The sequence below is a fragment of the Macrobrachium nipponense genome, chromosome 21, assembly GCF_015104395.2.
Source record: "Macrobrachium nipponense isolate FS-2020 chromosome 21, ASM1510439v2, whole genome shotgun sequence".
Taxonomy (NCBI): Eukaryota; Metazoa; Arthropoda; class Malacostraca; order Decapoda; family Palaemonidae; genus Macrobrachium; species Macrobrachium nipponense.
The window spans coordinates 30,166,572-30,192,532 of record NC_087212.1 but is presented as its reverse complement, the minus strand read 5'-3'; the positions used below and the strand labels follow the sequence as shown (position 1 = coordinate 30,192,532).

The 25,961-nt window shown below is 41.5% G+C and overlaps 1 protein-coding gene across 2 annotated transcripts in view; it reads left to right on the top strand.

Moving 5' to 3' along the window:
* The window catches only part of LOC135197891 (transcriptional protein SWT1-like), a 151,649-nt gene extending 126,375 nt beyond the window's left edge, over nt 1-25,274 (top strand). For both annotated transcript variants that reach the window (XM_064225106.1, XM_064225107.1), the window contains exon 5: nt 16,587-25,274. In XM_064225106.1, coding sequence (XP_064081176.1) covers nt 16,587-16,803 — 217 coding nt within the window. In that variant the 3' untranslated portion in view covers nt 16,804-25,274. The remainder of the gene's footprint in view (nt 1-16,586) is intronic.
* The last annotated feature ends 687 nt before the right edge of the window (nt 25,275-25,961 follow it).

Sequence of the window (25,961 nt, the reverse complement as noted above, 5' to 3'; positions counted from 1 at the left end):
CGTATACGTATTCTCAATTGCCATATGAAGCTCCATGAATTTTTTCATGACTTTGCATTTTTCGCCCTATACCTCCATATATAAAGGTTCCGGCCGGCCCCCTTAAGATGACTTTAAAATGATATTAATAATACCAATTCAATGGTATATTTGATGTAAGATAATACTTTAAGTAGACATTTGGTATTTGTGATTTCACATACAATTGTTTCCCTTGTAAAAGAAAATGGATGTCTCAATAGTAACAGTATGAAAGAAAAACGTGCATGACCAATACTTATGGGGGGACTGAATTATTTTCACTATGTAACTAAGTCATGCAGTACGTACATAGTATGTATTTTATGTATACATAAAATGTAAGATTTACTTTAAAACAGTATTAATAATATTTCAAAGATTAATATGAACCATAATAGGATATTTTATGTATATTTGATGAAGGATGGTCTTTTTAGGGATACTTTGGTGTTTGCATGTTCAGGATAGGAGTTTATGAGCATTTTTAGAGGAGGGTTCCAAACATTCGCGGATTCTTAACTATTCGTGGGGGGGTCAGGTATGCATCCCCTGCGAATACGGGGGGACCACTGTAGTGGCATATGTCAACAAACTAGGGCCTAGAGTCCCTCTCGTTGCACCAGTTGACAATGCAGGTGCACGAGTGGGCCGTAACTCACTCGGTAGAGCTGTCAGCTAGATACATTCCAGGCAAGAGGAATATAGTGGCAGACAAGCTCAGCAGCCAGAATCAGGCGATTGGGACCGAATGGTCTCTTCACCCAGATGTGGCGGAAAGGCTCTTCGACCGGTGGGGCATCCAGTAGTGGATCTGTTCGCCACCCAGCAGAACAGAAAACTTCAGGTTTTCTTCTCAGTTGTGCCGTACCCATGGATAGCTGCAGAGGACGCATTCCAACACCCATGGGACAACTTCATAGTCTACGCCTTTCCCCACATTCTGCCTGATTCGCAAGGTGATCAGCAGAGTGCTGGTCACCAGCAATCTTCGGATGATTCTGGTGGCACCCAAATGGCCTCAGGTCATTTGGTATCCGGACTTGCTGGCTCTTCTCTCAGAGGCACTGCAAGAGATTCCCCCATGGCACAACCTGCTGTGTCAACCGCATGTAGAACGGTACCACCAGGCAGTTCATTCCTTGTGTCTTCACAGCTGGCGGTTATCCACCAATGCTTGCAAGCGAGAGGCTTTTCTTGCTGAGCAGCAACAGAGATGGCTGGATACCTCAGACAATCCTCTGCAGCAGTATACCAGGGAAAGTGGTCCTTCTTCAGCAGGTAGCGGATTTCCTTATCTTTCTTCGCCAAGAGAAGCTCCTCTCTGTCTCCGCAGTCAAAGGATACAGAGCTGCCCTGGCCCTAGTCCTTAAGCTGCGAGGAGTTGATATTTCCTCCTCCATGGAAATCTCCTAATGAGGAGCTTTAAGAGGTCTTGCCCACCCAGGGAACTCAGGCCCCTGTGGTGGGATGTGATTATTGTCTCAAGGAGTTTGACTCGTAGACCCTACGAGCCTCTCCGGGAGTCGTCAGACAGGAATCTGACCCTCGAGAGTCTTTCTGCTGGCCCTGGCATTGGCAAAGAGTGTAGGAGAACTTCATGGTCTTAACTTCGATGTTAAACACTTGAGGGGATTGGGATCGGTTACGCTCGATTTCGTCCCGGATTTTGTAGCAAAGACTCAGAACCCTTCGGTCCTTGATGCCAGGTTCGAGTCCTTCACACTCCCCTCCCTAGAGGACTTCACCGGTAATGATGCGGAAGAGATGCTGCTTTGTTCTGTGAGGGTGCTACGGCACTATCTGAAGAAAACTTGACATCTCAGGTCTGAGTGTTGAAGCCTCTTCGTTAGCACCAGGGTGACCAAGAAAGAAGTGTCCAAGAACACTGTTTTTTTCTGGCTTCGTGAGGTAATCAGGAAAGTGTACGACTCAGACAGGAGTGCCGACACCAGTACCTTTTGTCCGAGAGCCCATGAAGTTAGTGGCATTGGTCCAACCCTTGCATTCCACAAGAACTTGTCTGTTGCACAGGTGCTGAAGGCAGGGGTGTGGTCCAACCAGACCACCTTCACCTCCTTCTACCTCCGGGACATTGCCCATAGGTCCTTGGACACTTTTTCCTTAGGACCTGTGGTGGCTGCTCAATAGGTTGTGTAGCTTACCCAGCTCCTTTACAGGACAAGGTAGCATCTCGTCCTTGTGATATCGCATGAATGGAGAGTGAATGAGAGTGTGACTGGCGCCTCTTCCTCCTCCTTTCTTCCCTCTCCCTGTGGGCAGAGGGTAGCAGTCGTCACAATGCTGGACAGGACGACGATGCAAGTAAGCTACGTAACCGAGCTTCATTCTATCCCTTTCATTAGGGATAGAAGCGTTTATCCGTCCCTTCCCTAGCAAGGGGGGAAGCGGACATCAGTAAGAAACAAACCCAATACTTTATATTTGGCTTCTTACTTAGAACTTAGTTCTTGCTTGCTATTCATAAGAGGTACACTTGCCTCCCTCTTATGAATTGGTCCAGAGGTCTGACCACTGATCTTGCAGTGCACACTCCAATCAGTTGGACAGAGGCTAAGTTCCCCCCCCCCCCCCCCCCCCCCCCCCACCCCCCCCCCCCCCCCCCCCCCCCCCCCTTGTTCTTACGACCAGGGAGGGAACCCAGGTCGGGCGAACACCAGTCTGTTCACAAGACTCAGATTTCTCCCACCAATGAGTGAGTCTTCCTTATGTAAAGGACCGATGGTTTGTGTAACATGTCGGAACAAATCACAGTTTTCTTACAATCAACTTACCTGTCAGATATATACATAGCTAAGACTCCGTCGTCCCCGACAGAAATTCAAATTTCGCGGCACACGCTGCAGGTAGGTCAGGTGATCTACCGTCCTGCCCTGGGTGGCAGGATTAGGAACCATTCCCGTTTTCTATTCATATTTTTTTCTGTCGCTTGGAATGTAAACAACGTTTGCAGTTCCTCCTGACTTGATTTTTGGATTTCATCGCCATCGATCTTCTGGGCTATCTTTTGCAGGGAAGTACTGGATCTTTGGTTCGGCATACGCATATTAATTTGTTTTTATAACTTTGGCTTCGAAAATTTCGAAGAATTGTTTACGTGTAACTACCGAACTTTTCGGTAGACACTCACATAGTTTGCAAGAAGGAAAATTTTAATATTTATTCATAATAACGTGTAGTAAATGTTAGAATTGTGATTTTGAGCTAACTTCCTTCTTGAAGATGTAAGGAAAGAATAGTTACGCTTCCTTTAGAAGTTTATATAGCTCTCGTACTAACGAGCAGTTAGAGCATTAACATTACTAGTAGTGTGGTATCCTCATCTCCTTCTTACTTCACAGAATCTTCAAATTCATATTGCAATTTGAAGACAAAGGAATGTAGCTCAAAATACGAGCTATTGAAAGGTAAGAAGTGATTTTAGTGTTAGTGCAAGTGAGGGGTGCTTTCTGTTCGGCTCTGTTTCTTTTCTCCCAGCCTAGACCTCTTCCAAGCTCACATACCCAGAGGAGAAGGAAAGTCGAAAGCCTTACGGAGGTTATGGAGAATCCCCACCGATCAGGCAAGCGTCCCCGTCGGCAGGATCGCTGTACGAAATCGTCCCAGACTGCCAAGTTTTTCGCCATTTGGAAGAAGGCGTCCTAATTAGTAGAGGGTGCGTTCGATCGGCTCTGTCTCGCTCATCAGGCCTAGACCTCTTCCAAACTCACAAGCCCAGAGGAGAAGGAAAGTTCGAAAGCCGTTACGGCCGTTTATGGAAGAATCCCCCCACCGATCGGGCGTTCCCTCGGCAGGATCTGTAAAACGTCCCCAGACTGCCAGGGATAGCCATTGCAAAGGCAGCCTTTAAAAAGTGCGTCTGTTCTTCCGTTTCTTCATCTTACATCCGAAAAGAACGAAGAATGTACATGTTAGAAGTTCGGACGATCTGGCTCGTTCTTCTGAATAAGAGAACACGACTCACTGAGCGAGAGGCTGAGAACCAGCCAGCAAGCTAGCGCGAGTCACGTTCCAACAGCCAGCAGCGAGCCGCGTTCCAACAGACTAGCGCGAGCCTCGTTCATACAGATAAACGCGAGCCGCGTTCCAGAAGCTTTTGTTTTTCTTGGCGCAAGGCGCCTTCAAAGAGAAAACGACGGCTTAACTAATGGAGCCTTATAGTAGAGTGGCAATCAGAAGGATGCTTCCATTGAACGTTTTCTGGCAAGAGGCCTCGTATAACAAGACTAGAGGCGCTCGGATCTAATAGGGCGCACGGGACCTTCCACGCAACTGCAAGCGGACTTTCCAGGAGCGAGTCTCCTTTCTAGCGTGCGGAACATTCCAGGCGCGCGGAAACTATCCAGACGCCAGGCGCTAGGCGCAAGGATCCAGACGCCAGGCGTCAGAAGATTCCAAAAAATCTCATTTGAGAGAGAGGTCAGTCGCGAGACTCCTCTTTGAATTTTTAACTTGAGCAACTTTCCCCTGGCAAATGTGCAAGATGTCGCACAGGCGGCCGTTGCTTTTGTCAGAAGGATTCTGATACTAAGAGAAGCCCCTTTTCATTATTCAGAAGACTCCTTTGTTAGGCAGTTCCTCTCAATGCGGACTCTCTCCTTCATCCATGCTCTTCCCTCGTTTTGAGGAGGCAAGAGCTTTGGGAGTTTTTCTTAATAAGATCTCATCGACGTTTGGGTATGATGGCGGATAGAAAATATCTACTTCCTTCCGTAAACCCTATTGATGAACAGGAATTCTGTCTCTTCCGCGATTTATGAAGAAATCGCGAAGATTTAAAGAGTTCCTTGATTAACTTCGTTCCTTAAGGATATATATATATACTCTTTCTATCGTTCTATTAACGAAAAGAACGAAGATAAGTAGAAGGTAGTAGAGTTTTCCTGCTGTTTTGGGAGAATACGCATACGGTCAAATCATAAACACATACCGTAGTTACGTTTTTTCTTTTCTGTGCAACTCAATTACCAGTATCCATTCTAAGTCTCTTTCCTAGGAAGGACTACGGCTAAAGGGATTGTTAAGACAACACCTACTTAGCTTCTAGATTTATCGAAGTTTGTTTCGCTTTAAATATGCTTTAATAAGAACTTCCTGAAGTTCGATAATAATTTTATAAAATTCCTTTATTAATTGGAGTAGCTGGCAACTCTGGAAGAGTAAGCGGGGACTGCTTTCGCTGAGAGCCTGAGACCAACGCAGTACGCCTACGCCAGTTACTGTCAGTACCATGTAGGTGTCAGTCATGAGCGGTCGGGCGTATCTCTCTCTCCTGCTGGATGGAATAACTATCCGTATCTCTCCCCACAATCGCGGGTCTTAACCTCGGATTGAGGGGATAGTTTAAGCTAACATAAATAAAATATTGTATGCCTTTTGCTAAGAAGCCTTTTCAATAAGAGAGATAGTACAACCTTTCAATGCTGTTTACCGTAGGTAACATTATTAAAGGATTCTATCGCAGCAGAACATTGTATTATGTAATGCTCTCAGGCTTACGAAAGCATAGCTTATTAGAGTACCTGCAGAAGAAGATGGATGAGTCGGATGGGAAACATTCTCTTTGGGCAGAACTTGTTCCCTGAATGGACTATACTACGATAAATAAAGCTTTTTCCTACTAAGAACGGAATTAACATGTGAAACGGATTGTCGGGTACCATAAAGGCCCACAGGTGTTCTGGCACATAACATAAAAAGAATTAGAAGAAAGCGCCAGTCTGGCGCGTAGTACCAACCTGGCGCAATGCTCCAGAAGCGCCAGCCTGGCGCAGTGAGCCAAGAGCACCATCCAAGATTTTCTCGTTTTAGCGAGTTATTAACCTAAGAGTCAGTAGCCTCGGATGGCACCAAGCTCGGTAACGGCAGATTCGTTCCTGATTTCGTTACCCATTTAATCACTTAAGCCATTTCCACGACTCTCTCATATCGCATAGAGCATCGAGAATCTTTTTTTTTCGCTCCTATTCGCGTTAACAAAGAGATCCTTCTCGATCGACGATAATAACTGTTAACATGTTTAAACATTTATTGGAAAGAGTTGTGAGAACCTGCGGAAAGTCTTCTTCATAGCAAGAAGTCTCGTCCTCTCTCCCCTGCGAAGCGAGAGGCGTCATGCAGACGTGAAGCTTCCAAACATATCGCAGAGGCTTCGGTTCGAGAGCGAGATCGGGAGAATCTTACGGAGACACGTAACGCCAGAGAGACGTGAGACGTCGTCAAGATATGAATCGTCATTTAAAGCTGCTTTAGACGCGAGGCTCCAACCAAAATTTTGGCGCCAGTTAGGAGCCTTTTGAGAGCGAAGCGTCTTCCAGGCGCGAGGCGTCATCCAGACGTCAGCAGCCACACAAACGGGAGGCGTCAGCCAGGACGCTTGGCGGACTAGAAGCGTCATCCAAGCGGGAAGCGTCATCCATTTATGGAGAGAAGCCTGGGCTGTTGGCGCCTTCCAGGACTATTAAAGCGGGGAAGAGGAAGGAATATCATTCCCTTAGCCCCTCTCCTATTAGGAGTTTGTCTCCTCCAGAGGAAAGACGTACTGAATTAGCAGCGGAGACTCATCTAGACCCCGAGTTGGAAGTAAACTCGGAGGAGGAGTATCAAGGAAGAGAAGGACTGTCGAACTATAATGTTTTGACAGCCTTGCTTCTAGAGGAGTATGGAGACGACTTGACTCCTGCCTCTCCTCCTTCTCCGCGCTCTCTTTTCTCGAGTGCAAAGACGAAGAAATCTTCGTTTTTTCTTAGAATGAAGCCCGCCATTTCGATGAAGAGGGCTCTTCAGTCTTTAGACTCTTGGATGAAGTTGAAGAAGGAGTTAGTTAGAACGGTCTTCTGCATGCCTGCCAGCGAGACTAGCTGGTAAAAGAGGCATTTGATATCAGACGGGAGAGAATATGGGTATTTCTCTTCCGTCTACGTCAGAAGCGGACTTTTCTACCTTAGTTGACGCTTCACGTAGACAAGGTTTGAACTCTGCCCGTATAACTTGGGGCATTTCAGAACTGGACCATCTCCTCAAGGGACTCTTTCATGTATTGGAAGTTTTCAACTTCTTAGATTGGGTACCCTTGGGGTGGATTGTCCAAGAAAGCCCATGATTCTGAAGGACTCGAACCAGAAGTCCTTCTGTGTATTTTGTGTCTTGATAGACAAAGCGGTTCAGGATGGCTCGGTTGAGATCTCCTCTTTGTTTGGAGCAGGTCTTCTTAAAAAAGAGGACAGTATATAGTGTCTTTTTAACCAAAGCGGTCTCCCACGCTCAGAGGGCAGCGCTTCTGTACTCGCCTTTGTCTGACTTTTTGTTCCCTTCTCAGTTAGTGAAGGACATTTCTCGTTCATTAACTGAGAAGGCGACTCAAGACCTTCTGACCACGTCAGTAAGGAAGAAGAAACCTGCAGACAGCCCAAAGAACACTGTCATTGTCTGATGAGGAGAAAGACCTGCCTACAACGTGACACAGATTCGCTAGATGCGAACATATAGGACAGATAAGAGTGTCCGATGTGGACATTGCCAGACATCCTCGAGACTCTACCAAGCTCGAAGCTCCGGCAAGTGGGGAGGAGCCAACCAGGCGCGAGGCGCCAGGCAGGCGCGAGGTACCAGCCAGCCGCGAAGCTCCAGGCAGGCGCAAGGCGCCACTCCAACCGGGCGCGAGATGCCAGCCAGGCGCGAAGCTCCAGGCAGGCACAAAGCACCAACCTGGCGCGAGACGCCAGCCAGGTGCGAGCAGCCAGCCAGGCGCAAGCCAGGCTCTAGGCGCGAATCTCTAGCTAAGACGCGAGGCGTCAACCAGATGCGAGGCGCCAGTCAAGCGAAAGGTACCAGACAAGCGCTAGGCGCCAACCAAGAGTGAAGCACCAGCCAGGCGCGAGGTTCCTGCCAGGCTTCAGGCTTCAGTCGGGAGAGATCCATTTCAAGAAAGCCCTGGTCTTTTCTTTGAAACATGGAGATCTCCTAAGCACTTCATAAATGACTTGATTCCTTCAAACAGCTGAGAATTAAAAGCACAGGAAGTGCGCGCTTTTGCAAATTCTTGTTCTTTACATAACAATATGTCATATAAGACATATTAGCTGTGTTGTACGGTAGAGGCAACTCTGTGTTGACTTCTCATTACACAAAGGATGTCAAGTTAACCATACGAGAGATCCTTCTCTTTTGGTTTATAGTTTCTGCGGATACGTTACTGGGATAAGGAGCCGACACTGATCCTTAACTTTGAGTTAAAGTTTTTTAACTTAGTGAAATTATTGGGGTTTTTGAAAGGAGTGTGTGGATAACTCTTTCCAATTTGAGCGCGAACCCTCGTGTTAGGATCAGGTGATCGGGATCGGTGTTGCGCTCCTTCATAAGGTGTATTGTCATAGAAGTGGTCCAGTACCCATTGACAAAGTCCTTTCAGGCTCTGCCGAGTAAGCGGTTCATATCCCATCGGCAGACCCACAAGATCTCTTAGCCATAGATCACATATCTCGCTAAAGTCTTGAGGTGATGCAGACTACGGGCAACGGGCAAACAGCCACGAAGTCTACCACCTATCAGATAGGAACCAAGGTTTATTTATACCTACAACATATGTTGTTTACCTGTCTATTCCATGTTAGCTGTCTCTTACCCTCCACCAAAGGGTGTCAATCAGCTATGTATATATCTGACAGGTAAGTTGATTGTATGAAAATGATATTGTTATAATGCAATAAAGTTTCATACATACTTACCTGGCAGATATATACGATTAATGGCCCACCCAGCCTCCCCGCGGAGACAGGTGGAAGAGAAAAAATATGAATAGAAAACGGGAATGGTTCCTAATCCTGCCACCCAGGGCAGGACGGTAGATCACCTGACCTACCTGCAGCGTGTGCCGCGAAATTTGAATTTCTGTCGGGGACGACGGAGTCTTAGCTATGTATATATCTGCCAGGTAAGTATGTATGAAACTTTATTGTATTATAACAATATCATTTTTGAAAGTAAATTGTATTTTTCCTAACTATACAAACCTGAGGTCCTTTACATATAGTCCCACCTCATGCCATCCCTCACTCTGTTCCTGGGCCTAAAGCAAAGTGATATGTTTACCTCCAGTCAGGTGGGACTCCTGACCATCAGACAAGCAGTTACTGCCGAACTACCTTGTTAGAAATTCTTACGACCAGTCCAGCTGGCGCTGAATAGTAATTCCCTATGTAAAGGACCTCAGATTTGTATAGTTAGGAAAAGTACAATTTACTTTCAAAAAAATTGTGATTTCATTATGTTACACCCCCCCTTATCAGTTTTTTTGATAAATGTAGATTTGGTACTGCTTGATAATATAATACATATAGCCAAAAAGTTTGTATTGTTATTTAAACTGTAGTTTTTTATTACATTTTGATGCAAGTACTATAGGTACAGTTGACAACAATGGTGAAGATACAGTTTTCTTAAATCTTTGGACACATATTGCTCTATAATACCACACCTGGCAACTCTAGAAAGGGGGTAGAGCTTCAAAATCATTGTGTTTGTTGCTTTTTAAGTTTTCATTAACTTAACACCATAAAGATTCTGTAGAAGTCCTATAATCATTTATACTTGAATGTATTAACAGGTTCTATATTATTTGTTAATGTTGGTTTGGTGACGTCAGTTCAAAGTAGAATATCGATCATCCATTTGAAAAACCTACTGTGAAACCTTACTTATATGTAATGTTTGACACTAAACTGACGTAAAATTCATGAGTAATTGAACACGGATCTTAAAAAAAGAGAGAAAATTATTTAAAATTTGGGCAGTACTTGTGGATATCGTGAGGAGCAATACAGTAAAGAATGAAAGAGAGAGAGAGAGAGAGAGAGATAGAGAGAGAGAGAGAGAGAGAGAGCGCATAGGTCTATCGATAGAAATACTTAATTCATTATATTTACTTTGAGGATTGAGTGATAATATTTTTTCAAATGTGTTTTAAAAGTGGGGAGAGAGAGAGAGAGAGAGAGAGAGAGAGAGAGAGAGAGAGAGAGAGAGAGAGAGAGAAATCTGCTTACATGAGAGCATAGGCCTAGTTATAATTACTTAATTTTATTATATTTTCTTTGGGAGATTGAGTGGTGATATATACTTTTAAAGTATGTTTTGGAAGTGGAGAGAGAGAGAATTGTAGCATTGGTTGCGGACTTATGATGGGGAAAGGCAGAAGAAAGAGTGGTGAGTCGGTGGACAGGTACCTGGGAAACAGGGTGATATGGCTGCCAAGATCATGCTGCACTATGCTAGATAAAATTTGAAGGACCTTAGTATTCAAATTCTCTAAGAAATTCTTACCCTAATCTTGATTTCATTCGACAGTTGCCTCAACATTCAAAGATTGTAAAAAGACGTGGAAAATTTCAAACACAGGCTGCAGTCATTCTTTTTCTCTTGATATAGTCTGTACTTTTGAAAACCGTTTTTCATCCACAAGTTATTCACAAAAAAAGTTGTGTTAAGTAAAAATATTTATTACCACAAATAACTCAGTATGTATTGCACAGACAAAGTTTTATATCTTGCGAAAAATGCTGATGTGCTGGGAGATCTTTCAGCCTCGCGGCAAAGTAACAGTCATGTAGGCTAACTACAAACTGCTTTGTAATGGAGCATAGCCAGAAAATCTTTGAGCTGACATGCTACTTTAACCTTGTAAAGATTTAATTTGAGATGAATCTTACTGTTAAAATCTTACTGTTAAAGTTAGCTATATTTCCACGCTGATTAGGCGAGTCGGCATTCAAACGAAAAATCGAATGGCTACCTGGAGGACTGTCTAGTTTACCTGTCCTCCACCAGCTGTGTTTCAAATGTTTTAGCTTTTGTCAGAATTCTCCTTGCTGCCATTTTGGTTCGGCGATTTTTGGTATTCTATGAAGTTCGGCTGTTTTACACCTGTTTACGGTACGTATTGTAATTTCATTTTCCTAGGGTATCTTCCACCAGAAGCAAAACCAATAACATCAACCTATGTAGGAATGATTTTGGTGTAACTAGGATGTTGAAATTGGAAGTTAGTCAACATTCAGTTTGTACTTGCAAGGGTACAGAGTGTGATCTTGGAACTACTAGATGTGAACAATGTAGGGCATTGTTCTGAGAAATTTATGCCTTATTATGTCAGATATAGGAAAGACAGGAAACTAATAGATTGCAAAAGAAATTAGTTAGGTGAGGACTTAAACCTGTCAGTTCTATCCTACTTAGTTTGTTAGGTCAGGACTTAAACCTGTCACTTCTATCCTACTTAGTGTCCCTTCATCTGCAGCTATCCCTACTCAGACTAGGCATTTTGGTAGCGCTAGTGTTGACTTCCTTTGTAGCTTCGCCATCTGCTCCCCATTCGGTTCAGGAAAAGGGTAACGAGAAGTTAAAACATTAAACCTAATTTTAGATCTAATACAAGTTAAAATGAGTCTGTGACAGAAACATTCCGAATCCCTCCATAGTGTGTGCTCTTTTTCATGTTCCCTGTTAGAAGTAAGGTGTTGGTGCCCTCGTCTTTACGTAGCCTGAGCCTAGGACTGCCCTGCGACAGTTGGTAATGTCCGCTGCCAGGGAACCGGGTCGGTTCTCGGGACAATGGGGTTCTGTGCCCTCCAATACCAACTTCACATTTTTCATGGTCTGAATCGCATTTAAAGCGTTTGCCAAAGGACCATTAAAGCATTCACATAAAGACTGTTAAAGCGTTCTCATAAGGACCATTTCGGTGAATATTAATCATCGCTCTGTAGGAGCATTCTGCCGTCTTCAACACCTAGTGTGAGGTGTTAGCATGCATAGGTGTTAGCATGCATAGGATTAATAATATATAATATATAGATATAGACAATTTTATTGAGATGATAATGTATCTGTAGCGAGTTTTTACACGTTTAGATATTATGTCAACTCAGTCGACTGTTTATTGCTCTCATGTTTTGATTATTCTTTCTTGTCTGCTAGCATCCTCTATTCGTAATGTTGTGTTTGTTCTTTGCCTGCTTTCTCTTCGGCTATCGGTAGATCTCTTACTGCTGCCTCAATTAATGTCTCTCTTTCAAGTCTACACTGTCTGTAATATCTAAGGTTCTCTCCAAGTTAGATATTATTCTAGCTTCAGAGCTTTCTAATGAAGTTTCATATTGGAATGCTTTCAAGTATGTATGTTTGCTTTGGATGAGATGGGAGAGTTGTTGTAACTCCTTTCCCACCGCCTCCCAATCTTTCCCTCGTTTTCTTCCCTCAGTCGACTCGTGCGGACGTTGTTTACTTGTGTGGACATAGTTGACTCATGCTTATACTCACTCGGTTTGGAAGAAGTGAGAACACTGCTTCCTGTCTGGTTATTCAGCTCGGATTAAGGCGATAATGGATTATCTGGTAGTCTTGTTTTATACCTTTCAGGGATAAGTGCAGACTCAGGATCTGGGATATGGACAGTTGCAACCTCCTATCATGCATGGAGAGACTTGGGACCAGTACCTTACATGGTGGAGACAGTGAAGGGCAATTGTGATTCTTTTTTGGTTGTCCTCCACTGGTTTAATCTCCCTCTTATAGCTTCCTTTGTCTTCAGCAGAAATCTCTTATAAGTTTCTTTTTAGTAGGAGATTGTATATAGAGGGAATGATAGTCCAAGGGTAATTCTTTGGGACGAGCTCCATAAGTCATTGGAGATATTCTTGGACATTTGAAGACTGAATAATAGGAAGTGTCTGCCCACATACTTTTTGGTTTTCTAGCATGGTTTCAGTGGCTTTCCAAAGAACGGTCAGACTTGTGGTACACTTGCAGAACCTATTCCGATTACCAATACACCCTCAGTCATGCAAGTTCCTTCAAGATGTATTTACAAGAATGTACTACTGCTGTTCTGGTTGGGTTAGTGTGCAGCCCTCTAGAAGTCTTGTCAGGGACTTTTGGCCCATTGGTGGATGGTGTTGACTTTGGGAGCAAGACACTTACTGAATCAGTGATTCAAGTTGGCCAACTCTGTCAACAGTATTCCAAAGGCAACTCTGTCAACAGTATTCCAAAGGCCAAGGACCTGTTGCTCCTTCTGGCCCGATTTCTATGCATTATATTTTTAATTATCTATCCCTATTTTTATCTAGTGATGTGGGGATTATACTTAATTGTGCATGCTTGTTGTTCAAAGATGAATAGGCATGTGCTTTTCCTTATTAAGAAACTTGGCCTCACTGGGGATTTTTTCAGATAATTATGCTTAATCAATGTACAGTTTCAGTGTAAGAATTACAACTTACAAATAACATTTATTAAATTTGTTAGCAATCCTGAACCCTCTTTGGCTCCAGGACTGTAGGAGGGACTCCAGGGCAATGGAAAGACATCAGGATGCTTAGCAGGTTTATTCTTGGTCAGAAACAAAGTCTTTGCGCGGAAGTTTGCTGCTTTGAGTGAAATGAAATATATTGGTTTGATCATTCATTCTGTGGAAGGACAGTGTTTTAGCAATTAGGGATTCAGGAAGAACAAACTCCCTACAAGGGCCTTTACATCAGTAAGTTTGGTGCTTGGTGTGTGATTTAAGGAGCACTCATTTAGACTCGATGGCATGTAGATGAACAGGAACAACCAAATGATTACTACTTCTTTGATGGCCCTCAGGCTTGAGCAGTGGATCTTTCCTTAAATTTGGCCTAATTCAGACTTATAGGCCTGCCCCTCGTATCTACTCTGAATACTATTGAGCAATTTCAAGTTCAAGAATTCCTTAGTGTCTCCTGTAGAGCCCTTGTAGCCTCAGGACAAATGATTTTCAGAATTTCCAATGCTCTCGGTAGATGTCTCATTCTTATGTTAAGAGGAAATCAATTCTACTACACAATTCAATACACTTCCATTAACTTAGGCATCTCCTTAACTGCTTGGAGATGGTAGAATGTCCCCTCCCAATAAGAAGATTTTGAAGTTATCATAGGATCTGTCCTTGATTTAAAACTGCTGTGGCCTGGAGTCAGAAGCAGTGGTCTGTGTATTGCTGAGGGTGCCATTCTAGAGGAATTTTCAGCACCTGGAACCTTGTAGATGTCAATGTTTTCTGTTTAGAGATAATAAGACTTTTCACTGTCTACTTCCAAAGTTATCGTTCCATAAGTACTTTCCTTGGTATTGCATCAAGTAATTTTAGATCTTTCCGAGGACCAGCACTGTAAGGTGTTGAGATTGTAGCCCCTTCATCTCTATATCAGTCTCTCTCTGGAGCTTAGATGCAGGTCTAAACTTTATCAGAATTTACTATGAAACCTTTTATTTATTACTAGCAGCAGTTAATAAGTAAATTTATTGCCAGCCCCATTCTTTAATGTGGTGTAAAGGGAATGCTATTTTAGCTCTCTGCCTTTGAGCTTAGGGTGATAGTGAGGCTACGCTTTTCAGTGACCTGTAAGAATTCCAATGTAACCCCTTAGTGAGGAAGAAGAGGAAACTTCTCTGACCGGTTGGGGCAATTAAAATTTAATCAGACAGGTTAAACCTAGAACATCTTTATCATCCTTTTAGAAACCTTGAACATCTTTGTCAAAGGTTATTTCTGGAAGAGGCAAAGTTAACCTTTGGTTTTGTGGTTTTAGGAAACAGATGTCGTTGTCAAAGGTTAAGCCTGGAAGAGTTAAAAATCAACCTTTTGTTTTGTGGTTTTAGAAAACCTAGCTGTCTTTGCCAGTGGTTAAGCTTGAAGACAGAGTTAACTTTTTGTTTTGTGGTTTTAGAAAACCTAGCTGCCTTTGCCAATGGTTAAGCTTGAAGGCAAAGTTAACATTTATTTTGTGGTTTTAGAAAACCTAGAATGTATTCGTGAAGGTTAAGCCTGGCAGAAGGAAAGTTAACCTTTTGTGTTGTGATTTTTAGGAATTTATAATGTCTTTGTCAAGGAACATGAGGTACTCTGTGATGTATTGAATAGGCTAGTGCATGAAAACTAGCTCCATATCTTCTACCTTTATTGAAGGTAAACATTCATAATGTGAGGAGCAGTTGTAAATTCATTTAGTGTTGAGTCAATTTGTCGCTCCAGAATAGGATTGATTGGCACAGTAGAAGTGCAATTATGTGTCTACCCGCTCACTACCTTAAGTATACAGAATTGTGTTTAAAAACAGTAGAGCCCTTAATCCAATACTAGTAGTGGGTAGTCTTTTTCCTGAACGTAAAAAAGAGCAATAGTTTAGGCGCTTTTGTTTAAATCCCGGGTTTTAATATTTTGGGGAGCGTGAAGGTACAAATTTTGTATAGGAGCATACCTTTATATTATAAAAGTATTTTTTTTAAGTGACTGTCGTTTTACATGGCTTTTGGACCCAGGCACAGGGGTCCCTCATATTGCTTGTGTTTCATTCTGGCTGAATCGAAGTGGTTTTCTCCGCAAGGCTGCTCTTTGCTGCATATGTATGAGAGCCTTGCTCCCTAAATGGAATCCAACTTCTGTTGGTATTAAAATCCAGCAAGGATTCCAGATCAGGTGAGAATGTTTTGGGTTTCATCAAGAAATCTTTAGCTCGAATGGCTGAGTGGATTTTTGTCTAGCTGCACTACCCACCATCCTCCTCTTAATGTGGGAATCAGCTAACTTTAACAAAAGGTAAGATTCATCTCAAATAATATAAATTTTCATGATAAAATATATTATTTGGATACTTACCTACTGTTAAAGTAGACCCACCCAGCCTCCCCACAACTTAGTGGGCTGTCAAGGAGAATTCTGACAAGAGCTAAAACATTTGAAACACACCTGGTGGAGAACAGGTAAATTAGACAAGTCATCCAGGCAGCCATTCGATTTTTTGTTTGAATGCCGACTCGCCTAATCAGCGTGGAGACACAGCTAACTTTAACAGTAGGTAAGTATCCAAATAATAAATTTTATTATGAAACTATATATATTTTTAAAGACAATAGCTTTGTAAACAGTAACTAGCATTCGATCCATTTCAACGTCAAAAGTAATCAAAGTGTGAAATCTATTAGGTAAGACAGTATCCAGTGACTTGTGCTTTCCCACTCGAAGTTCCAGGGCTCCTCCTCATCATAGAAAACGCTTGTAGATGCAACTACTAGATTTGCTCAACCTACCTTAGCTGTCGTAACATTGAATGCCATTGACGTCGGCTAACTTTGAATGCATTGTAATACAAACGTAAATTTGTAGAAACTAAAATAATTTCATTCACCACTTACGATGATGCGATAATATTCTCGTTCATGAAGGAAAACAAGTAAATATTGTCGTCGTGATACATAGTGCTACAATCAGAAATTCGCATTCTATTTACTCTAATTACTTTGGACGTATCGTGTTTTTAAGTATCTGAATGGTTTTGTTTTGCAGTTTTAACTTATATGATATAATTTGCAATGTATTTTCATATTCTAGAGTAAATTTAGCGAGATCATGTCTTTTTAGTAAAAATAAATGGGAAATTCGATGAAAACGATGGCTAATGAAAACTGTATCTTCACTTTTCTTGTCGATAGTACTTGGTAGGTCAAATGTAAATTTCCTTAAAAAACTTTTGCAGCTGTGTGACATCCACCACTAAGGAAAACCTTATAGAATTTGGGACGATACTTGTTGGTTTCTGGGATGAGGCCAAAGAACCTTGCCCCACATTGTCTTTCACATTGGATGACTTGCTGCAAATTGTGACTTCTGATGAAGGTCGTAAGTTTCTAGAAATGGTAGCCAGCGAGTTGGAGAGGCTGCTCAGTATGTTAACAACCCTGATGAATGCTTAGATTTACTTGAATCATTTTTACTATGACTATAAATCCTCGAGTTTGCATTAGCAGGGAAAACAAAATATATTTTATTTTTATATACTGTTATATTTTATAATTTACTGAAGTGGGAACTGTAGATCAGTGAGTGGAATACAGTAGATCATTTTAAGTTAAATTCTATATGTACAGTTATGGTATTAAGTTCATTTATGAATACAGTACACTTTGCACTGCAGTAGAAAAGAATGTATAGTTATTTGATTTGAATACACCTATATGACAGATTCATGAATATTTTGTGTACGTATTACTTTTAAGTACAAGTTGTTGTCATGGCTTTCAAAGGAAAATAGATTATCTCAATTTTTGTTGTACCCTTACAATTACTGTGATAAAATTAAGTTATGAAACAGGTGCTAGTAGAGAAGTTCTGCTGTCAAAAATTTGCTTAGGAAATAGGAATGTATTTGTGATGCATATTTGTGTGCATATGAAGTTGTTGGGTCTTCCTAAGAAATCATATTGACTGATAAAATAATTTAATACTTTTTCAAAGAACTCTAGTCATTTTTGTATTAGTAGATACTGGGATCCATTGTTCTACTACCCAAATGCTATTTCTTTAAATTAGGTACTTGTATCAACTAGAATCAAAACCAATGAGCAATTGCAGTTGTATGTCGATACTTTTACCTATTTACACCTGCTTATTGGCATGGAAAGTACTATAGATGCTATCCTAGTGCCAGAGGGTAGAAATTATTTACATATTAGGCACATGTGTAAACATGCAGGTAATACATATATTCTTGTAGATTTGCAGGTAGTTAATCTTTAATCTGGTCACATTGGTGATTTTGCCAGATCACAAATTAGGTTAGTATGAACTTAATTGCCATTGAAAAGGCAGTGAAATGGATGAAATTATTTATACTATATCCGAAATATGTGGCGAGTTCCATTTTTGCTTGTAATGCTATGCATATGAAACAGCCAGTTCTCTATCCTGTTTACCATTATATATACAAAATTCATATGTATGCATACCTACCTACCTCATATTTTAGCTCGAGGTAAGTTTTAAGTTGTTGTATCTTTGGTGTTGACTTTAGATGGATTTTCACAACCAACAGATATTGCTTGTTACCTCTACATATTGAGAATATGTATCTGCATTCCCCCCCCCCCCTTTCCTTCCCCCCTCTAACTAAATTAACTAGAAGTCAGAAAGAAATACATTTTTAAGGATTTATTTTTTTATTGATTTCAAGTGCACTGTGAAAAGCAAAAATTAGAAGTTCTTTCATTTTCTTTTACTTCTATTGTTCTCAGTCAGCCAATTTTACTGTTAACTACTGCTGGACTATCAAGAATATGCACACCTCACTTACACATAGCCTAACCTATTTCACTAGAATGTGATCTATTTTAGAACTTTTCCATCTTTCTATGTTTTGTTTTACATCTGTTTTTGAATTGCTGTTAGCAGAGAATTATTTTTTTTGTTTCATTTGTTTGTCATAAACAGAAAAAAAGCTACTGGTGTATAATTACTTAACTGCAGGTTCTCGCAGAAACACCACCAAGTTTTTCAGAAGTTTAACATTAGTGGACAATGTACTAGAGTGATTGACCTTTATACAAGAAGCAGTTTCTTTAGAAATTGGAACCATGGCTGGGGCTAAAAGTGAAAAAAAGAAACATGGAAGTAGTTTACTTGTATTTACAATGATGCTGAAGTTTAAAAGTTTATGCAACCATGATACCAACAGTATTTATGCAGCAATAGCAGCTGGTTGGTTGCAGTGGCCAGGGAAATTTAAAACGGTGCAAGCTGGAATTAGTATCGATTAACTGCATGTATCAGTATAGGAAAAATTAATCTTGGAATAGGTATCTTAAAAAATAAATAGATTTTGAAAAGTGAAAAAATTTTTAAATGTGCTTTTGTCTTTAGGTAGATCAGGTGAATCTCCCTAAATAGGTGCAATTGCTGAGGTCATCAGTGGTGGTTAAAGGGATGAGGCTGCCAGTAACCGCTGTTGGAATAAATCTGCTGTTTACTTGAGATTTTGTAAATTAGTCTTCCATCCATGTAATGTACAGGCAAGACCTCATTTTGATTCAAGACCATGGTAAGTCAAGTCCTTTTAGTTGCCTTACTTCACAAAGAAGTCTACTCAAATTTTTGGAAATGTGCTGTCTAACAGGTTGCCATAAAACTCAATATTTGCAAGCTGCTTAGTACCATGTATCTTGACTAAGCCCTTAATTGGGTTGGACATATACTTGATAAGATTATTTTGAGACACCGAATCAACTTTTGACTCACAGGCCTCAAGTAGGGTTAAAAATGTAATAAGGCCTCACATTCTCTGCTTTGTACATTTGCCTTAATTCTCAGCCAATCCATGTCTCGGTTTCCTTCCATGATTTTCTTGGCTTTCCCAATGGTCTTTATTCTGCCTACTATTTTTATATCTACCACATATGACATCCCCTTTTCATAATATGATCTAATCCTCCAAGTCTTCAACTTGGTCACTCTTTGGTATATGAACTACATGTGTGCAATCTCTTAGAAGATGGGGACATTTTTATGCCAATTTTGATTATCAATTATTTTTATTTTATATAGGTATTTAGGCAGAGTTCCTTGTCTTGGCACTTAGTGACATTACTGTTAAGTTTTTGTCCATTACATTAGCCTATGTAGGATTGTAATCAGAAAACTTGCATTTAATTCTGTACTAGCATAAATACTTGCATTTACTCAGTAAAAGGGTATTATTGCTCTCCAGATCATATTAATGAAGATGATGGCAATAATTAAGGCTTACGAGGAAGGGTTTTTTTCCTTGTGCTCTTGAGAGCTGCTCAGTGCTATCTAAAAGTTTGGGAAACCCCAACCATAGTTCATAATTTTGAATTTCTTATTAATATGTCAATTCCACCTTCTATGCTAGATCACTCTCCACAGTAGGTGACAAGTGGTTTAGAGGGTAGTGGGGATATACCCTCACTCCCCTTCCAACTCCAAGTACTTTTGCTTTGGCACCAGGTGGGTGATATGAGAAATATAAATGGCTCTGGCTTTTATAAAAAGGAAAATTGACAAAATCTTGTAAGTATAACATTTCTTAGAGGTATACAACCCTTAGCCTTTTATGTAGGAGTAACCTTCACTGCAAGCTAAAAACAGTTATATGCCTTCACCAAGCAGCTTTTTCTTTGGCCTCAGAGGCAAAGTAGGCTGGTTGAGTTTGAAGTTACGATAATAGGCTGGTGTGCATACTTGAGAAAAATACAGATATTTACGCCATAGCTGAAGAGGTCATCTCCATCAACCAACTGGAAGTTGTAAAACAACCAAGAATTTTTACAACCCTGGTCACAGGATCAAGTAAGGGAACAAGGACTCCTCTAACCTAGCCAACTTGGCATAAGCATGGCAGAGCAGTATGGCCCCAGGTTTGGACTAAGATTGTAGAGCCTTATTTAAGTAGGGAAAAGATCAGGAAACCATTTGCCAACCATATGAAGGCAGTTATGTCTGGTGCAGTCTAGCTCTACCATAAATAAGAACTGACTCGTATGGTATTAACTAAATATGTAAAGTAAAATTTCAAATATCCAGATTTTGCAGTCTGGACTGCCCTCTTTGCCTGGCCATTTGACTGTGGAAAATGTGGACTTGATGTGGCAATGTCAAATCCATATTGTTTGGCAAATTTTGCATATTCAATTGACATGAATTGAGTTCCGTTTTCTAACCGTACAGAGTCCGGTATTCCATGGGTTGCGAAGACCCTTCATTCTGGCAATGACCGCGGCTGCTGTTGTGTTACTTGCCAGTGGCTTCACCTCGAACCATCTGCTGTAATAGTCAATTATGACTAAGTAATGCTTCTTGTTAAATTCTAGTAAGTCAGTTGCTTGATGTTGCCAGGCTCTTTCTGGCAATTCTGGTGGCAAAAGAGGCTCATGTTGCTGTGATGGTCTTTTTTTGCGGCACTCCAGGCAGCTGCTGACAAGCTCTGTGATATGTCTGGTGATGCCCTTGGTGGCTTTCATGGAGTCTGTCCAGAATGTCTTTCCTCATTGCTTCTGGTATTACTATTCTGTCGCCGTACGTCACAAGACTGTCTACAACTGACAGCATGGCATGTACATGGAAGAATGGCTCTATTTCAGGTCCTGCAGTTGTAGAGTGGCAAGGCCATCCATCCATTATGAAGCACAGGACTTTGCGCGGTGTTGAATCCTCATCCATGGCTTTCATTAATTATGTCTGCTTTGCAGGTGAGACTGGCCAATGTGCTCTTACCAAGTCTACAAATCTCCTGGTCTCCTCCTCAAGGTTGTCGGCATGGGCCGTGGTCAGAGGTTTGCGGGACAACGCGTCTGCAATTACCAGGCTCTTGGCTGGCAAATACATTGGCTCTGGGTTGAATCTCATCATTTCTAATCATTAGACGCTGACACCTCAGGGGGGCTGTGTCTAGGCTCTTGGACGGTAAGAGCGGAACCAGTGGTTTGTGATCCGTGAAAAGCATGAAGGTTGGGAGCTCGGTCAGGTACTGAGAAAACCTCTTGCATGCCCACACTCCTGCCAGGCACTCCTCTATTTGGGCATACCTCTTCTCTGCTGGCGTCAAGGTCCTGGAGCAGTAGGGAACTGGTTTGGAAACTTTTCCATGCTGCTGTAAGAGCACAGTACCCAGCCCAAATGAGCTGGAATCAGCGCTGACAGTTGGCGGCTTTTAGGGGTCAAAGTAGGTGAGCGTTGCGGCATGGCTCACCAGCCGCTTGGCCTCATGGAATGACTTTATCTTCTCCAGTTCCCATGCCCAGTGTGCATCATTCTTCAAGAGGCTTTAGATAGGCTTCATGGTGCTAGACAGGTTCAGCAAGAACTTGGCAAGATAATTGAACATGTCCATGACGGTCCTTAGCTCGTGTATATCTTTCGGCAGGGGCAAATTAGCGATCGCCTCTGTCTTTTCTGGGTGGGGCTTGATGCCATCTTTCCCAACCAGATGACCAAAGTAGGACACTCCTCGACGATCTTCAGCACCTTCAGCCGGCAGTCATCGATATTCACTTCTACCCCTTTTCAGCTCCGAACAACTCCACCGTCTTTGCTTGAAACTCGTCAGTGGCGAGGCTAATGCCAAATGGTAGTCTCTTAAACATGAAGAGTCCAAATGGTGTGATGAAAGTTGCGAGTCTCGGAGATTCCAAGTCCAACAGGATCTGCCAGAAACCCAATGCCGCATCCAGGGTTGAAAAGACCTTTGAGCCGGCTAGTTTTGGCCCTATGTCTTCAAGTGTTGGGAGTGCAAAGTGAGGACAGAGTATTGCTGTGTTTAGATTCTTCAGGTCCACACATATGTGAACATTGCCATTTTTCTTCAGTACAGGGACCATGGCAGAGCAGTAATCCGTTGGTTCCATAATTGGGGAGATGACTTCACACTTTTGCATCCTCTCCAACTCTGCCTAGACTTTCTACATCAGGGGGAAGGGCACACATCTGACTGTGGGAATGTATATTGGCTTTGGCTTCATTGCCCCAATACTCCAGTACGGCTTCACCTCTTCAAGACGCGCAACAAGCTGCATCTTAGTAGCAATGTCCCTTGCCAGCAAATTGGACCTGTCCCCGTCAATCATGACAATTTTAACGTCGTAAGCAGTCCCCTTATCAGTGATTTTGGCAGTGAACTCCCCCACCGTCTGCACACTTCTGCCTGGAGAGGTGAGAGTTAGCTTCGTTGATTGTAGTGGCGGGTTTTGCCTAAACTTTTGGTAACTATCATTGGGCATGATAATTACGTCAGCACCTGTGTCAATATTAAAATTGACTTTGCTGCCTACAACTTCCAGCTGCACATACCATGGCTTGTCATTAGATGTGCCGTCCACGGACCCAAGAAAGAATTCAAAGTCGGCTGGTTCTACTTGATGTACTGTTACAGGCTCCACTTCCACTTCGCTCACTTTTGACGATCCAGATCTACACACCAATGAAAAGTGTCCAATCTTCTGACATTTTTTGCACTTTGCACGTGTTACTGGGCAGCTCTTGTTTTGTGGTATTTGTACCCACAGGTCTTGCATCTAGTCTGTCTTTGGGGTTGGCAGCCTGTTCCTTGGCTGCCACTTCGACCCCTGCAGTGGCCCTTTTCTCTGTATGAACTTCCCCCTCTGGTTAGGGTTGCTGCGCGCTTCACTGGCCCTGGCTCCATGCTGTTGTTGTAGCTGGTCGCAGAGGCTCTCCCACTTCTTCGCATAATCCACTGCTTCCTCCAGAGTAACTTTGGGCATAAACTAGAGCATTTCATCCTTTAGGCCGGCGATGAAACAGCCACGGACCTGGCTGTCCTGGTTCTGATAGTCGCACTTAATAACCAGATGCTGAAGATCAATGAGGAAACTGTCAATTAATTCCTCCCCCTGTATACGCTTATTGAAGATGGCACTCTCATAGACAATATTCACCTTTGGCACATAATGGTTTTCAAATTTATTGAGCACATTGTAGCAGGTGTTTTCCTCATCGACTTCAATGGTAGGGGGCTGTCCGGCTTCTACGTTAGGGTTGGGAATCCTCTTCCTCCCAAACTTGAAGGTCTGCATCATACCTTCTATGCCTTCCTCGTCCCCATGTTATACAGCAAGGCACTTAATCTGATCACATCTGATTTTACATCAATCTCTGTCAGCTGACTGTACCTTTTCCAAGCAGCAATCCAATCTGGCCAGTCTGCTACATTGAAGGAGAACTGTCCTGGGGGTTGGAACAGTTACTGTGCCATAATGAGGGTGCGTCGAAGTGATTAAGCACTGTAACCAACAATCGAACTTGGCATGTGGGCTATAATAAGATTTCTTTAGCGACAGTCAAATTAACTGCATTTGACAAAGGTCAAGGGTCTGGTTGGCTTATGCAATAGGGTGTCCCTAGGCACTCCTAGCAATGACAGGTGGCTATAACAGCTGCCCAAGACAGTGGTACTTACAGTAAAAAGCAGGTAAGTGACCACTTCTGTTGCACAATCACACGTGATTTTCTTCTTTGGCTCCTGATCCATTTTTATTGCACTTATCGTTGATGTTGCTCATTTATTTCTTCATCAGTCACAGCAAGTTTTTCCTGACACCTTATCATGTTTAGCATAAAGTACAATGAAGACAGATCGCATTATATTGTATTTATTTGGCACTGAATAAATACATGTTGATCTTAAGAGCGGGAAAAACAACGACAAGAGCAATATTGCGCATGCGTGACAAGAAGACTGATAGTAGTAGTAGAGAATATGACATTCAATATGGACACACCAAAGCTGCTACTGTTCAGCTGTGTCTTTGTGGACCGTAGGCATAACAGCCAACGACCATGCCACATTGAAAATATCGCTTCTTGTCTGATCACTTGGATAGGTGCCCTGGGAACTCTAGATTTTGTTGGCATGTTTTCTTGGAAATTATAAAAAAACAAGGAAAATAACAAATGAATATATTAATTGCATTTTCATCTATATTTTTATTCTCTCATAATTCTTTAATATTATAACAAAATAATTACACATGATAAATGTAAAACTATAACATAACTGATCTTCAAAAGAAAATAAAAGGAGGAAAAAAAAATCTTGCATTTATGAAAAAATGCAATATGATAAAGTAAAGCCTGGTGACTAACATAGAAGAAAAAAATATGATGACAAAAATATAATACTTTCAACAGAAAATGTAAAAGGTTTCATTATCACAAAAAGAGTAAGATTCTTGCCTTTATGAAAAAGTAATAGAAAAGGATAAATTGAAATGAAAGGTTTTACCTTCATCATAATGAATAATACTTTTCTTTCCGTATTACCTATTTCAGCTTTATATTTTGAAAATAAATGTATTTACTCCTGTACAGAACATAAATTAAAATAAATTCTTTCATCTTTTCCTAAAACTTATCCTTCATGTGATATATCCTAAAGCAAGGAGTTATACACAGTGCTACATCACACACTAAACAGCAGTATCTGCTTTCTTTCCTTAGCCTTTTTCCACTTGCATCTCACTTTCTGCTACAAACTTCACATTGTCTTGTCTGGTTACTTTTCTTTTCTGTAGGTGGCATGACATCTGGGAAATGCCTTTCTGTAAGACGAAGAGGGTGAGGTGCAGTACTTGGTCGTCCTACTTTTGATGACATCATAGGTGTATGGTACTTTTTTATTGTCTCGTCTATCACTTGAAGACGGTACTTTAGAGCTGTGGCTTCTCCTGATTTGAGATACAAAAGATAGTAATTCCACAATGCGAAGTTGACAATATGAAAGAATATTTTCTTGTAATACCTCTTTCTCCTTTTTCTTGTAAGAGAATAATTCAGGAGACTTTGATCTACTTTATCAACCCCTCCCATTGTGTTCTTGTAGTCCATAACTAGTTTAGGCTTCTTCGCCAATTTTCCTCTCTCTCTCATAAATCTCATCTCTCTCCTCTCTCTCTCTCTCTCTCTCTCTCTCTACCATTTGTGTTATGCACTGTGGAAAGTAATACATCTTTCTTATCCTTCCATTTTATTGCTGTTACTTTTCTTCTTTTGTAAGCCATCATACCGCCTTTCTGCAGTTTTTCTTGTTTCAATCCAGAGGGTGTTTCCTTTCTACTAACACGGACAGTGCCATATACGTCAGTTTCATTTTCTGTCAGTAAATCTGCTAATTGGGGAGAGTTATAATAGTTACCCATTGTAAGGCAATAGCCTTTTTTCAGTAATGGCTTCATCAGCGTCATAACAGTTTTTGAAGACACGGGAAGGTCTTCATAATCATTATCAAACATTGTTCCTTGACCTGTTTAAATGACAAAATTCCAAACGTAACCTGATTCTGATTCACACAACATGAAATATTTTATCCCAAATCCAGCTCTTTTTAGTGGCAAATATTGTACCCAACCAAGACGTCCTTTATAAGGTAAAAGACTTTCATCTATAGCTACATTTTGTGCAGGCGTGTACATACTTTTGAATTTGCTAACAATGCTATCATAAAACTTCCAGATTTTGTTGAGCTTTGGGCAAGGATGAGTGGCAGGGTCAAAATCTTCATTATTTGACAAATGCAAATCTGCTTTTATTTTGCAAAATCTGCGATGTG